Raw genomic sequence first — 15,507 nt, forward strand, 5'->3', positions numbered from 1 at the left:
CATATCATCGAAGATTTATTAAATCACTCCTGAAAGTTTGATGAAGATATTTCATGATTGGACTGAGTTAGAGACGATTTAAGCTCAGAATATTTCCATGCGCAAAGCAAACTGTCAACTGTCACTTTGTAAGCGTTTTTCTCTAAACACTGAGTTGATTTACGGGTGCCACCCCAAGTAACATTTTTAAACCAACTATAGCCACCACGAAGTTTTATTGAGGTTTTATTGTAGCATCTTGATTGCTTAATAGTTTTATTTGGGCATTCACCGCAACCAACAAGCAAGAGCTAGTTAATAGGTTCTAACAGGGTTTTATGCCTCGGACATAAAACCGGGGGGAAATAAAAGCCGACTGGCTTTCAATAAGGTTTTATGAAAGTTTTAATAGAGGCTTGAAAACCAGATGGCAATGCCATGCCAAACGGTTTTATCGCATGCTTTGTTAAAACCTAGGGTGTTGTAGCTGTCAAGTGCCATTAGGCATGTAAAAAGCTAACTTAAAACCATAAGCTCCTAAAAGAGCATTTATCGCGGCCAAATAGCAGTGCATAAATATGGCGCTAAACGCGTGCTCTGATTGAATATGATTGACCGCCATCTTGATTGAAAAAATAGAAAACTGAAAAATGTGATTGAAATTTGATGAAAACACACATTTATGCTGAATTTCTGGTATGATTAATATAGCGATAGATGTTTAAAAATATTTTGAACATTTTTTTTCAAAGAATTGCAATAAAATATTTTTTAACATTAAACACTATGATTACAAAATATTGATTTTTGATGAAGCGAGTTGAATTTTTTGGCTCTATCTCCCCTACATTTTTTTTTTTTTTATAAGGACCCTCCATCACACCCCCACACCAAAAAGCTCATAATTGAGCCCCCTGGTAGTGGTCTCCTTAAATGCTCAGCTAACAAAAGTTAATGTAAAGGACAAAAGCAAACTAAATTTATGCTGAGAACATTGTTTTACAAAGAAATGCTAATATTGGTGGGCAATGAAGAATAACTACTGCTAATACTAAGGTGAAATCCCAGTGGAAAAAAGATTTCCTTTTAAGGGATCCACAAAACTAAAATAAATGAAAATAGCTCGACTAATAAAGAGAAATATAACCTATTTTATGTAATCGGTGTTAAGTGTATTCTATTGGAACAGTTCGTGTAACTTATGTTTTAAATGCTGTTTTAATCTGATTTTAAAAAAGGAGGTGCTAGTGGTTTGTTTCAAATCAATGGGAACCATTTATCAATAAAATTTCAACCGCAGCTGAATTTAAGCCATCAATTGCGAGAAATTAGCTTTCGAACTATTTGGATTACCTCTAATATCTATTATTTATCATCGCCATTTTTGAAAACCATCTCCATAATTTCATTTGGCAAGACGAAGACTTATCTTTGCCAAAATAAAATCTATTTGGCATAATACGTTTGAAGACGTATGAAATGTCATTTTTCCATAACTCCTGACTAGGTTTTAACAAAGGTTTTATCAAGGCTTTGAGGATGTTGTTAGGATTCAGTTGTAAAGCCTTGAACTCCTATGTAGGTTTTATAAATAGGCCGTAACAACCTTTTGCGGAGGTCCTTTTGGGTTTTAAGTGGGGTTTATCAAGGTTCTGGGGAGTTTGTTACGACTAAGGGGTTTTAATGCTGGTTTTGGCTGATAGGTTTTATAGCGGTTGTGACAGCTTTGATAAAGCCTAAAATGTTACTTGGGACGATATCTCAACATGGGACGGACCAAATTGGCTGAAATTTTGGGTGAAGACTCCCAAGACATATCCCGTGTGCATAACGAAGCCCGATTTTGAAATTTTTTATTTTCAAAAAATGCAAAAATTAAAAACTTGCGATTTTTTATATTAAAAAAAGAAAAAACATTTTTATCTTTTTTTTTAATAAACTTTTTGAAAATCGGCCTTCGTCAAGCACACGAGACCGGTTTGACGAGTATTCACCAAAATTTTGAGCCGATTTGGTCGAAGCAATGTTGAGATATCGTGGTACCCGTTTTTTGAAACTGCTTACTTCAAATAGCTATATCTCGGCACTGTCTACAAATTTGTTTTGTTAATAGTTGAAAATGTATATTTTAATGCCATGAAAACAGATTTTGAAAAAAGTTTTAGTGTGTGCTAAAACGAACCTCTGACATTTTTGCCGATTTACATGTATGTAACCCCTTAAAACAAAAAGACTAATAAACGAGATTTTTAGGTTCTGCTTGTTGGGTGTTTTTGAGTACCCATGGCGGTTTCAAAAACACCCAGAAAGAAAAAAAATAAAATTTGATTTATCGGCCCTTTCAAAACCAGATATGCCCTTGCGTACTATTTCAATACCGTAAACCGGGGTGACTTTGATAGGATTTCAACTTGTTTTTAGAATATTTTCCAACAGGTAAGGTTTTTCTCAAGAAGTAATTTAGATTAACTAATTTGGTTCCAATTTCCATGATTTAGGTAACTGTTTTTTTTTTTCTGACAAAATGGAAAATACTGAACTGGAAATTCTGATTATGACAAAATGGAAAATATTTGAATTTGTCATTCTTAAATTCGAATATTTTTAATTTAAGAACTGAGGAAATTTTAAGCATTTTTTTTAGGATTCAGAGTTATGAAATTTAAGGATGCGGATGTTTTGGAATACAGGTATTAAGAAATTTATAAAAATATAAAAAATGAAGAATAAAAAATTCCGATAGAATTTTTGATTTTTAAAGTTCTAGACATTAAGAATTTCAAAATATTACAATTATAGAATATAAAAATTAAAGAATCTGTATTTGGGATTTTTTGAGTTTTTTATTCTTCAAATTTTAAGAATTTAGAATTATTTTAGAATATTAGAATTTTTAAAATCAAGAGCTCTAAAATGTTATTTTTTTTTAATTTTTGGATTTAAAAATTTCCAAATTTTGAGAATGTAATGTTTGAGAAGTTTTGGAATTGAAAAGCCTGATTTTGAAAAAAGTTTTAGTGTGTGCTAAAACGAACCTCTGACATTTTTGCCGATTTACATGTATGTAACCCCTTAAAACAAAAAGACTAATAAACGAGATTTTTATGTTCTGCTTGTTGGGTGTTTTTGAGTACCCATGGCGGTTTCAAAAACACCCAGAAAGAAAAAAAATAAAATTTGATTTATCGGCCCTTTCAAAACCAGATATGCCCTTGCGTACTATTTCAATACCGTAAACCGGGGTGACTTTGATAGGATTTCAACTTGTTTTTAGAATATTTTCCAACAGGTAAGATTTTTCTCAAAAAGTAATTTAGATTAACTAATTTGGTTCCAATTTCCATGATTTAGGTAACTGTTTTTTTTTCTGACAAAATGGAAAATACTGAACTGGAAATTCTGATTATGACAAAATGGAAAATATTTAAATTTGTCATTCTTAAATTCGAATATTTTTAATTTAAGAACTGAGGAAATTTTAAGCATTTTTTTTAGGATTCAGAGTTATGAAATTTAAGGATGCGGATGTTTTGGAATACAGGTATTAAGAAATTTATAAAAATATAAAAAATAAAGAATAAAAAATTCCGATAGAATTTTTGATTTTTAAAGTTCTAGACATTAAGAATTTCAAAATATTACAATTATAGAATATAAAAATTAAAGAATCTGTATTTGGGATTTTTTGAGTTTTTTATTCTTCAAATTTTAAGAATTTAGAATTATTTTAGAATATTAGAATTTTTAAAATCAAGAGCTCTAAAATGTTATTTTTTTTTAATTTTTGGATTTAAAAATTTCCAAATTTTGAGAATGTAATGTTTGAGAAGTTTTGGAATTGAAAAGCCTGTGTTTTTTTTAGAAAAATTCAAAAATTTAAAATTTTTAGAATTAAAAAGAATGAATGAAATTCGAAGTTTTTGAATTAAGGTATTGAATAATACAACAATTAATGAATTTTTGAAACATTTCTAGATTTATTTAAAGGTTCAAAAACATTTTTCTAGGAGGATGCTAAGCGTTAATCACCCTAAGGTATTTTCCAGGATGCCCTCAAATTCGAATTCTTTAAAGACTGGCTGGCTAGAAGGTTCAAAAACATTGTTTTGTCTTTTGGGTGTTTTCAATAGCTCTGACTCAAAGCGGTTTTAAGAATACCCAAAAAGCAAAAATAAGAATTTTGTTTTCTGACCTTTCAAAAAAAAAAAAAAAACTCCCGGGTTTGGGATTTTAATTTTTTTAGAATTAAGAAATTCAAGTATTTAGGAATTTTAGAATAGAGTAATTTAAGAATGTAAGATTATAAAAAATAATAATAAGAAAATTCGAGGAATGAAAATATTTTTTATATTAAGAATTTTAAAATTTTGAGAATATCAGACATTTAGAAATTTTTATTTTTTGTATTTTTATAATTTTTGAAATTTGGAATTCTCAGATTAGTTTTCAAAAAGCCGTAAGAGCCATTGGTAAACAAAGTCCTTTTTGCATCGGTACTCGACCAACTTACGAAAAACCATAATCAGAAATGCTCGAGATTGTTCATCTACATGCCCCAAATTAAAAATAAATGAAATTTTGTTTTATTTTCGAGAAAAACGAAAATTAGTGTCAGAGGTCACGGTGGCTTTTACGGCTTTTTGAAAACTCATCCGAGAATTATAGAATTTCAGAATTTGAAGGATTTCGGAAATTAATTATAATGAAAAATTTAAGGAGTTTTTTTATATTTATTTAAGAATTAAAATGCTTAAGAATTGAGGAATTAAAAAAATGGCTCTTAAATTGAGTTTGGATTGTTGATTTTATTACACACAGCGAAGAGCTTATTTTGATAAGCACAATCTTTCGAAGGGATCTTTGAGAGTGAAACATAATGTTGTTTTATTATTTTTTTTATCTTAATTGGGTACTAAAGCCCTATGTAATTTTTTATGTACAACGGTAAAAAACACGAATAAAAAACATTTCTGATTACTTTTTTTTCATTTTAAAGCAAAAAATTTTTTTTGACAAGACAACATTTTTTCGATGGATCGACTATGGTCCCCTTGGAACGAGCTGTCAAGTAGGAGCTTTTCTTTCAAGAAGGACCGCGAGGTTAATTTTTCAAAATTGATTTAAAAATCCATTTTAAACTCTTTGTGGTCGTACAAAGGGTCATTGTACTCAGAAAAATAAGCTTTATCGCTGTATACAATAATATCAGCAATCTAAGCTTCATTTTAGGACCCAATTTACGAACGTTTGATTTTTTATGGCTAAATCTTAAAAATTTGAGAATATAATTTTTTATTTTGAGATTTTATTTTTTTATTTTTGTGTTGCTATTAAAGTTTTAGAATTCTCAAGTTTTTGAGATTTCTATAACTTTTTTAAACGAATTCCACAGAGTGATTGGTTTTTCAAAGAAAAGTGTGAAAAATATTTAATTGGGCATGACAGGGTTCAGACTAAACGCAATGTTGTTTGTATGACCTTCGCCAGAAGTGATAGCCGCGACATTTCCAATCATCAACTCTAATTCCAACTCTGCTAAAGAAACCATGTCGGAGAAAAAGAAAGCCCTGTTCATCTGTTTAGGTACGTGTGCCCCAGACTCACCTGGTCGAAACTCCGCAATATTAATCCTCTCCCTCGCAGGCAACATCTGCCGGTCGCCAATCGCCGAGGCGGTCTTCCTGAAGACGATCGCCGACGCCGGTGTGGCTGCCGACTGGGAGGTGGACAGTGCCGCAATCGGTGCCTGGCACGTCGGCAAGAGTCCGGACCACCGCGCGCTGTCCACCATGAAGAAGCACGACCTGCCGTACGACAACCGGGCGCGGCAGATCAAGAAGGCCGACTTTGACAAGTACGACTACATCTTCGGGATGGACCGCGAGAACATGTCCGATTTGGCGAGGCTTGCGCCGGGGGCGGGCTCGAAGGCGAAGCAGCTGCTGCTGGGGGATTTCGACGGGGAGGCGCCGGGGAAGATGATCCGGGATCCGTACTATGACGATGGGGCGGAAGGGTTCGAGCAGTGCTACGTGCAGTGTGTTCGTTGTTGTGTCGGCTTTTTGAACAAGGTTAACAAGGGGGAGATTTGAGGAGTGGGTAATAAAGGTTGAGTTGAGCGATTGAAAACAGGGCCGTTCTTTCACTGGGAAAAGCTTGCGTGAGATATTCTAGATGAATGTATTGGTTTTAAATGTTTACGAAGACTGGGATCTACTGCTGCTGCTGCCGGTTCATGGGTGGGAACCCGATTAGGCCTGGGGGCATGGCCATGGCCAGTCCGGCCCCGTTGAAGCCACCACCCATCTGATGTTGGTGATGCTGTAGCTGCTGGTGTTGCAACGCCGGATGTTGCTGATGATGACCGGGAAAGTGAGGTGGTTCTGGGGAAGTTATCGTGGCGTACGAAGCGTTCGTAGCTGGACTGCCCAGGTCTGAGACGTGCGACGACAGGTCGCTCTGATTCGTACGGTCGTGCTCAGGCAGGGCTAGGTGAGAGATGACCGAAGAGGTGCTGCCGACAGCTAGCGATGGCGGTGGGGGCGATAATAGTTGCTGGTGATGTTGCGGCGGGTGCTGGAGGTTCACTGGTTGACCTGCGGCGGCGGCGGCTGCAGCTGCTGCACCGATACGGATCTTGCGGGGACCAGGTGGTTCGCCGGATTCGGATTTCTTTTTCCTTGCGGTTTGTTTGTACAGTTGAACTCCCTCGACGACGACGCCGTGCTTGCGGATCTTGTGTTGGGTCAGCATGTAATTGAATCTGGAAATAGATAATGTTGAGTTCTTTATACAGCCTCAAAAGTGCACTCTAAAACTGACCTGTAATCCGCACCGCAGATTTCGCAGTAGACCCGGTCTCCGGTGTGCTTCATCACGTGGTACCGAAGCTGGTTTGGCCGCGCAAACGCCTTATCGCAGTACGTACACTTGTGTTTGTACGGGTTATCCTCGTGGAGGAGCATGTGGCGCCGGAGTGACTTCCGCCAGCGACACTTGAGACCGCAGATGTTACATACAAAGTCCTTTTTCTCGTGGATCGATTCCATGTGGATCTTAAGCTGTTGCTTGACGTAAAACTTCTTGTCGCAAATTGGACACGCGATATCTTTCTGATTCGTGTGAGTCATCATGTGGACGTTGAAAGTGGCCGAACTGGACAGAATCTTGCCGCAAACCTGGCAAATCTGTTTGCTCATCGAGGCCGGTTTTTCGTCCAAGCTCTTATCACGCTTTTCGCGGCGCTTTCTCGGTCCTTTCGGCACCTTTGGGTCATTTTTTCGTGGACGACCACGTCGCCTCACGGGTTTTTCCTCAGGTTCTCCGTCTTCAATTTTGACTCTTTGCTTCATCCTCTGAAGATCCTCATCGTCCGGATCGTACTCGTCGTCATCGGAATCGCTCGACGAGCTCCCCGAAGAAGCGTGGAAATCATCCGGCAGTTCGTACTCCGAATCGGACCCGTCACGCCCAACCGGTTCCAGCTTGACGTCAACTTCCTCCCTGTCCGTCGGTCCATCCTCGTCGTCAACGACTTCGTCTACAATGTACCTCGGAACTGCTCCTTTTTCTTCCTTTTCCAAACCGATCATCAGATAATCCGTCGGAAGTGTACCTCCGTCCTCAACGGCCTCCATTTTGACCACTGGAACCGGCGGAACCGTCCCCTCTTCCTCCTCCCCCTTCAAGCCCTCATTCTTGATTCGCTCGTCCATGATCCTGCTCAGCTTTCCCTGCGCCCCGCAACAGGTCCGCACAAACTTCAGCACGTACTTCATCATGTGCGAGCACGCGTCACAAACGCCCGCCGGAAGTCGTTCATCGTCCCGCCCCGGTTCCAGACATATCTCCAACAACCTAGCCGTCTCCGCGCATCGCATCATCTTCCCTATCGTGTTCTTCAGCGGCTGACGCTCCTGCTTGGCACACAACCGACAGTAACTCGGATCAGCGCCCTCCCCCATCAACCCTCCCTCCCCGGACTTAACCCGCCCCACCTCTACGCTCGGAACCGCCCCTTCAACCAACCGTCCCTCAACCACCTCCTCCTCCGTAAAGTGCCGCTCGCAGACCCGCGGTTCCGGGATGTGCTTACAATTCGCCCGAAAGCCCATGGCCTTGTTCCAGGCGCGCACCACGTCCCGATCGGCCGGAAACTCGAAGAACGTCCTGCTCCGATCATCCGTCGTCGATTCGCACCCCGGAACCAGGCACTTTTGCACCAACTTCTCCATGGCGAGGAGGCGCGCGAGACCACCGGAACCGGTTCCGAAACGCGCGATCCGAACCTACTCCGATAGACGACCCGCGTCCGCGGATAGAAAATAGATTTTGTTTTGTTTACGCTTGGACGGGGAGATGCCGAGTTTTTTGCGAGATGGACCAACTATGGTCTCAGCAGTCGTATGACAGAAACAAAAAAAAAAAAAAAAAAAAAGATGCCGAGTTTTTGGTGATTTTCAAAAGTGACAGGTTTGCGCTCACACGTTGATTTGAAACTAGGATGATCAATACAATTTTTTCACTTTAAAAAAATAATTTTGTGAATTTTGTGAAAAAAAAACCTTTTTGAAAAATTTATAACAAAAATATTTATAAACCTATTAAAAACATTGTAAAACGGCCATTGTCATTTTTCAAAACATTGAGAAAAACGAAAATGAAATTTGCAACTAGTAATTCAATTCCTATTTTAAGAAAAATGAGCAATTTACTATGATTATTCACTCAAATAGCGTAAAACTAGTGTGCTTATGCTTCGCTAAATTCAAATTCACGGGAAAAGTTTTTTCCCCCAAGAAAATCAATGAAAAAAATAATTAGGCCTCGTGCGAAAGTTTTACCAGTGCGGGATCGAGCTGGGCCCTTTGCGTGATCGCACCTTTGTAAACAGTGACAGTTTCGTTTTCCAGTTGGACCCTAGGCCAAACACGATGACGGTTTGTTTATGTTGTTCTTTTGTTTTGGCCTGGCAGGCCAAACCAAAACAGAGTCTGCTTTCGTGTTGGGGCCTTTTCAATCAAACTTTTGTTTTAATTTTGAAAGGGGTTTTTTATTTTATTTTCGCGGCCAATTCGATAGAATTCTGAGTAATTGAGGACAAATCGTGATATTGTGATGTGAAAAATAGAATTTTACAGTGGAAAAAGTTGTTTATTCTGCAATAAGGTTGGGAAGTTGCCGTGGCTGCCGTGTTATGTTCCTTCTGCATTTGTCAAGGTCAGTAACTTTTTAAGGTTTTTAAAATGATAATACTTAGATAAGTTTCTATTTTACAGACAAATTCCTTTAGTGTTCATAATCCAGATGATCGCTTCGGCTGGTGCTTCTAGCATTCTCTGGATTTTCATATACTTATAATGGACGAACTTGTGTTAATCAAACTGCTGAAATTGTCGCTGAAACCAGGCCACAATATCGCTAGGCCGTTCGTAAAAAGCTACTGGGTCGGTGGACGGTCATGAGCAACTCCCAAGAAAAAAGCGGAGCACTAGCAATGGAGAGTTTCATCGGAACGAGATGGCGACGGTAAGACACGGGAATGCAAACTAATGTGAGAAATGGCTTCAGGAAAGATCGAAAATCCGATAGCCAATGTTCCACGATGGAGTTTCTATCATTATCCAACCGAAGATTGGATCCGAAGACTGCCGATCGAAGGAAAAATGAAGTTACAGAATAAATAAAATCTATTTGCAAACATTGTTGGGTTACATTTATTTCAGTTGTGACGAATATTACTATTATCACGTCTTATGTTGTATGAAGTGTCTCTTCCGCGAATGGCCATTTACCAAGCCGCTCCCTTTCCTGGAGTTGACACTCCCGACACAGGTACCAATGAGCTCGTTCCTACAGCAGACTTCTCACCGCCGCCGAACGCTCTCCGCCACTTTATCGCTGCAAGTTGCATCACGTCGGAGCTGCTTCGTACCGTGTAAATTAACGAGATTTGTAAAAATGACCGGGATTTTCTTTTATTTGAAGCAGAAATCGATATAAAAAACATAATTTGAAGCAAAGGGCCAAATTGATTTCAATTTTGTTTATAAACAACATCTTGTTTGTCCCTTGAGCTAACAAGATTTCAAAACAAAACATCTCCAGTTTTCACATTGGTCCTTTATAGTAAAGGGGCCATGTGGATGTTGAAAACAAACCCAATATAAATTACTTTGGCCCTTAGTAAAATTAGGATTTATTAATAAAAAAATCAACTTTTTGAACTTTTCTCGATATATAGCGATAGTTGAAGACTTAGTGCATCATTTGCATGAAAAATCTCGTTTGTTTTGATTTTCGACTTAGGTCCTTTTACATTGTTTTGCTTGATTTATAATTTTACAATATTTTATATTTTATTACTGTAAATAACATAAATATTTAAAAAACAAAAACAAAACATCGATCCGTGCTGAATTACCGTGCACTAAAACGCTGAAACGTCAATATTTTAAAAACCAAAACAAACAAAAATCTCAAGCTGGCAAATTTTGCACCGCAGCAGGTTCCAAACTGGCCCGAATCGATTCAAAAACATAGTTCAGCACTAAACCGGTCCTTCGACCCATCGTACCAAACGGATAGACCAGAAGGCAGTGAAGTCCGTACTAGAAGAGAGCAAGTCGAGTTTAAGTTCCTTCGGAGTCTTCAAAACAAAATAACAATGACCCATTGCTGCGCGGTTCCCGGCTGCGACGCGTCTGACCGTGATTTTGGCACCGTACTGTTTAACGTCCCGAACGATGGCACCTTGCGGCGCCGCTGGACGAAGGCACTCGGCAGGCCCAGCTTGCCAGAGTCGAGCCTGGTGTGCTGGAGTCACTTTGGCGCCAATTCGTTTCTTCAAGACGGGACGCTCTTCCAGCTGGAACCGGGCGTCGTTCCGACGCTGTTTCTTGGAGCGGACAAAAAGGGTTCGCCTGATTGTTTTTGTCGCTTTTGCGCCGAAAGAGTCGACGATGGGAATGATTTGGCGGAGGTTTTACAGTCTGAAGATTCGAGGACGTTTTTTAAATTCTTACTGCCAGGAAATTTTGAAGGTAGTCCTTGCAAAATCGTCTGCGACGATTGCCTCTGGCAAGCGAAGCTTGCACTACGATTCATACGTAACGTTGAGAAGGCCACTCAAGAAATGAACAGGATAGCTCAAGCACAATCGTTTACTGACGTAGAAATGTTGCCGAAATCCGAGCTCAAAACGGAGATGATGGACGAGTTTGGCGAGATACCGATTGGTTCGGTGGAGCCGGAAGTGAAGATGGAAGTGTCCAGCTTGGCCGGGTTCAGCGATCGTGACGACGATGGGGACTCAGATTACGAGGATAACATTCCACTGGCCAGGAGGATCGGTTCAGAGGACAAGACGAAACCGGTAGGACCACTCAGCTGTGCCCACTGTGACTTTACGTGCAGCAAGCCCAAACAGCTGGCTGGTCACAGAAAGAAGCACAAGAATCGGGAGCGAATACCCGAAGATATTAGTCAACCTTTGGAAGATGAAGATAAAGAAATCGAATCGGAAAAGACTTCCGACGGTGTCCTTCAATGTTCGGAATGTTCGTACACCTGCGAAAGACTGGTTCAACTGGCAAGCCACAAGAAGAAACACACCGGAAGGAAGACCAAAACTGACCAACCGGACCCGAAAGACTTCTACGAGTGTGAGTTCTGCGACTTTACCTGCAAACAGCGTCGACAGATGGCAGGACACCGGGCGTCGCACTCGAACATGATCAAAAAGTCCAAACCATCGGGCAAAGAGCGCGATCACATGTGCTCGATCTGCGGCAAGATCCTGTCGACCCGAGGATCGTTCTTCGTGCACATGAAGTACCACAACGATCAACGGGACTATTCCTGCAAAATGTGTGATAAAAAGTTCTACTCCAAACGAGACGTTGCCATGCACGTGGAGTCCTTCCACGAGAAAAAGGTATTTGAATGCGAAATCTGCGGCGTAAAGTGCACCTGGAAGAACGCACTGTACAAGCACATGAGGAAGCACGACGAGACTTCGTTCAAGCACGAGTGTTCGTACTGCGGGAAGAAGTTTATCGCGGCCAACGAGCTGCGGGTTCACATCTGGCGCCACACCGGCCAGCAGCTGAACTGTGAGATCTGCGGCGCCGGGTACAGGTGAGAGATTCCCCTAAAACTATTTAGAGCAAGAAACTAAAACCAGTTTGCTTTTCAGGTTCAACTTTCTGCTCACGCAACACAAGATCCGCGAGCATGGCGCTCAGATCGAAGGCGTGAAGCTGTACAAGCGGTTCCAGAAAGGTAAGGGAAAAGGGACGGTCAAGCGAAAAGATCAAAACCCAGTTACTGAGGAGCAACAGCAGCAACTGTCGTCACCGGACGCGTCAAGCTATCCACCGCCACACCATCCAATGACCTTTCAAGAGACCGTCTCCCAGTCTCCGGATCATGGCGGGCCATTCCAACAAGTTAGCAACTACTAACTAATAAATGCCATCGAATACTCGATCGAAGCGGTGGAGTAATTTAAGCCGAACGCCCGCCTGAAACACTTTCAGACAACACTGTAGATTATGTAACATTCCCCTGGATTTCGAAGGCAAACAAAGTCTTCGTCCACTCAACTTAACGTTTATTCTACCCAACAACGTCAAACACGACCTCTTCCTCGGTGCCGGCGGTCGGCACCTGGGTCGCGTCCACCTGCGTCATTCCGATGTCGTGCTCTTTGGCCAGATGTTGTCGCAGTTTCGGCATGCTCAGGAAGGTCTTGTCGCAGCTGAAACAGCCGTGGACCATCTCTTCGTGGGTTCGCCGGTGCCGGTCGAAGGCGCTCTTGCGCGTGAAGGTCGCCCCGCAAACCGCGCACACGTGATGTTCCGGAAAGTGGGACCGCAGATGTTCGCCGATCGAGCGCATGTTGGCCTTGTTGCAGATCTTGCAGGTGAAGCGTTTAACGCCCAGCTCATCAACCGAAGTTTCGTAGTGCACCTTCCAGTCTTGCTTGGGTTTGCAGGTTCTTCCGTCGTAGTGTTTTTGGTGCATTCGCAGAAAGGCGGCCGTCGTGAAACGTCTCCCGCAGGATTCGCACTCGTAGTCCCGCCGACCTTCGTGGATCGTGCGAATGTGTAGCTCGTAGGCGTCGAGAGTTTTGATGGTCTTGTTGCAAAATCCACAGGTATAGCCCTCCGACTTGACGTGGATTCGGGTGATGTGACGGTTCAGCTTTGACTTGGACTCAAAACTTTTGCCACAATACTCGCAGTTATACGCACTCGTATGTTTGCGTAAATGATTTTTCAGAGCTAAAGCCGAATTGCAAACCTTTTGGCAGACGGAACAAGTCGAAGGACAAGGAGCGTTTTCACCTAGATGGAAGGCCTGCACGTGGTAGTCCCGGGCTCGATCATTTGCGTATCGTCTATCACAATACGAGCACTTGACCGGCTGCTGATGCATTTTGAGATGTATGTTCAACGACCGAACCTGTTTCAGCTCGATTGTTTCCTGGACACATATTTCACAGGTGTACGGCAGACGATCAGTGTGCGTGTTCAAGTGATCTAAAAGATTCAAAGCCGATCCCAGCGTTTCGCTCATACAGATGTAACACTTGTAATCGTTCATCTTGGGACGGTTCGGATCATCTTCAACGGGTTTCCTACGTCTCCGTCCACCCTCCTTGTCGCCCGCTGGTCGACGTCCTCGCCTCCTCTTCGGACTGTTCATCTCAACCTCGGCCATTATAACATCCTCATTTGTCTGCTCTGCCTCGTCAAGCTTCTCAACCTTCCTGGGACTCTTCCTCGAGCGTCGTCGTTTCTGCGGTGTATCGCTCTCGTCCAGAGCTTCACTCTCATCGCAGACTTCGTCGTCCTCCAACCATTCCTCGGACTGCTCCAAACCATCCGACAGCTCCGCTTCCGTTTCCAGCAGCTCGATCTTCCTAAAAGAAGTACCATTGACCAGACATCTTCCACTAAACCAATCCCAACTCAACCTACACTTCCTGCACGCTGTACTCCTCGCCCTGCTCTTCTTCGTCGTCCAGCTCCTCCTGTTTGATTTCGACGCCACCGTCGGGAAGCACGTGCTGTTTGCTTCGCAGCAGGTCATCGTTGGCGCGAAACTCGTCCAGCGTTTCTTGGATCCGGTGTAGCGAGGTCGCGCACGCCTTGCACACCTGCTGCGGCAGACCATCGTCCGGTTCGTACTGTGGGAAAATAACCAGTTACTAGACAATCATAACTGATCCTTCAGCAGCAAAAAACTGATGAATCTCGGCACATTATGAGTCATTTCCTGAAATCTTAGCGATAAATGCCAGCTAATTTGCCGAAACTCAGCGTAAACGGTCTCAACATTCAAGGAATTCCGTCAATCTTCGATTTGATCCTACACAAGTTCATTGCTAGGAACACTGTGGTTTGGGATTTCTGGATATCTTCCACGGTTTACGCGTTTTCACTATGCGAATGGTCCTGGGTTCGATTCCCATCTGCTTCCAACGAAGAGTGAAGGAATTATAAATTTTTGAAACTCTGAATAAGAATGAAAAATCATAGTAGCTTGAGCCGGGGTTCGATCCCCCGTCCTTTTAATTGGTAAGCAAAAATGCTAACAACTACCATGAGCTACAACCGGAATTAGGAATACTGTTACTACGAACTAAATACGCGCTGAGCCTTTGTCCACTTGGCAAGGGTTCGGAAGTTCTAAATAATGTTTGAATCCGATTGATGCAAACGTTCTTCAGGGCGGGGCTTGTCGATAAAGCTGAAGTACCTCGCGCTCGGCTAGCCAGCGTAGAAATGGGTCACCGAAGCTCGGCAGAGCTAACACCTTCCAAATGCCTATGCGAGTTATTTGCATGTATAGAATTTTAAAAAATCTAAAATTCATGGAAACAACTCAATTTGTAAGAAGCGACCGCTTGGTTCCGTTTGGTTGGTTGCACACACACACACACACACACACACACACACACATCTGCCACGGTTTACGCGTTTTTGTGCTGGAACCACTTTTTTGAATTATGTCATAGAGGAGGTGCATGTCACCAAGTTTTTTTTTTGCAATATGTCATAGAGTAGGTGCATATCACCACAGTTTGTTACATTTCGGCAAGGTAATCTGTCCAGGTCCAGGTTATTACTTTTACAAGAGCGTTTAACAACCTTTCGCAGTACAACCCTAATCTCCCCTAGCCTACTTTTTGTAAGGGCCAAATCAACCCAACTGAAGCAAACACAACCCAAAATTTACAAAGGGCGAAGGACGCGAAAAAAGGCAACTACCTCAATCCGAATAATATCCCGGATTTGCTCAACCAGATTAACGTTCCGCTCGTCTTCCGCGATATTACGCAAGGTGCTCTTTTCCTTGGCACACAATCGACAAATGCTCTCGAAATCCATTATTTTATTTTTAAACAAAAATCTAGAAGGCTGAGTTCTTTACTGTTCCCGATTCCGCCATTTGCGAAAAACTATACCAACAATAACAAATCGCTGTCAGATTCGTGCCTAGTGACAGTTAAAGGGGGTA

General features: G+C 41.7%; 4 protein-coding genes and 1 long non-coding RNA gene across 5 annotated transcripts; 3 read left to right on the forward strand and 2 right to left on the reverse strand.

Annotated features, from left to right (window-relative positions):
* Window positions 1-5,408: 5,408 nt before the first annotated feature.
* Window positions 5,409-6,108, forward strand: LOC6039909 (low molecular weight phosphotyrosine protein phosphatase 1). Its single transcript, XM_001849355.2, has 2 exons — window positions 5,409-5,562; window positions 5,623-6,108. Exons 1-2 carry the CDS (start codon window positions 5,526-5,528, stop codon window positions 6,069-6,071), a joined length of 486 nt encoding a protein of 161 aa, XP_001849407.2. The 5' UTR covers window positions 5,409-5,525; the 3' UTR covers window positions 6,072-6,108.
* Window positions 6,109-6,145: 37 nt separating this feature from the next.
* LOC6039910 lies at window positions 6,146-8,368 on the reverse strand. Its single transcript, XM_001849356.2, has 2 exons — window positions 6,802-8,368; window positions 6,146-6,742 (listed from the first exon to the last, which is right to left on the reverse strand). The coding sequence occupies exons 1-2, from the start codon at window positions 8,211-8,213 to the stop codon at window positions 6,193-6,195; spliced, it is 1,962 nt and encodes a 653-aa protein (XP_001849408.2). The 5' UTR covers window positions 8,214-8,368; the 3' UTR covers window positions 6,146-6,192.
* Window positions 8,369-8,889: 521 nt separating this feature from the next.
* On the forward strand, window positions 8,890-9,683 carry LOC119765135. The gene is made up of 2 exons (XR_005276518.1): window positions 8,890-9,198; window positions 9,258-9,683. It is a non-coding gene; the product is annotated as an uncharacterized LOC119765135 (long non-coding RNA).
* A 724-nt stretch (window positions 9,684-10,407) lies between these two features.
* LOC6039911 (zinc finger protein 761) lies at window positions 10,408-12,473 on the forward strand. The gene is made up of 2 exons (XM_001849357.2): window positions 10,408-12,117; window positions 12,176-12,473. Exons 1-2 carry the CDS (start codon window positions 10,646-10,648, stop codon window positions 12,441-12,443), a joined length of 1,740 nt encoding a protein of 579 aa, XP_001849409.2. The 5' UTR covers window positions 10,408-10,645; the 3' UTR covers window positions 12,444-12,473.
* Window positions 12,474-12,575: 102 nt separating this feature from the next.
* Window positions 12,576-15,452, reverse strand: LOC6039912 (zinc finger protein 878). The gene is made up of 3 exons (XM_038248326.1): window positions 15,258-15,452; window positions 13,965-14,173; window positions 12,576-13,906 (listed from the first exon to the last, which is right to left on the reverse strand). Exons 1-3 carry the CDS (start codon window positions 15,375-15,377, stop codon window positions 12,598-12,600), a joined length of 1,638 nt encoding a protein of 545 aa, XP_038104254.1. The 5' UTR covers window positions 15,378-15,452; the 3' UTR covers window positions 12,576-12,597.
* Between the last annotated feature and the right edge of the window lie 55 nt (window positions 15,453-15,507).

The sequence above is a fragment of the Culex quinquefasciatus genome, chromosome 1, assembly GCF_015732765.1.
Source record: "Culex quinquefasciatus strain JHB chromosome 1, VPISU_Cqui_1.0_pri_paternal, whole genome shotgun sequence".
In the NCBI taxonomy this organism is placed as follows: domain Eukaryota; kingdom Metazoa; phylum Arthropoda; class Insecta; order Diptera; family Culicidae; genus Culex; species Culex quinquefasciatus.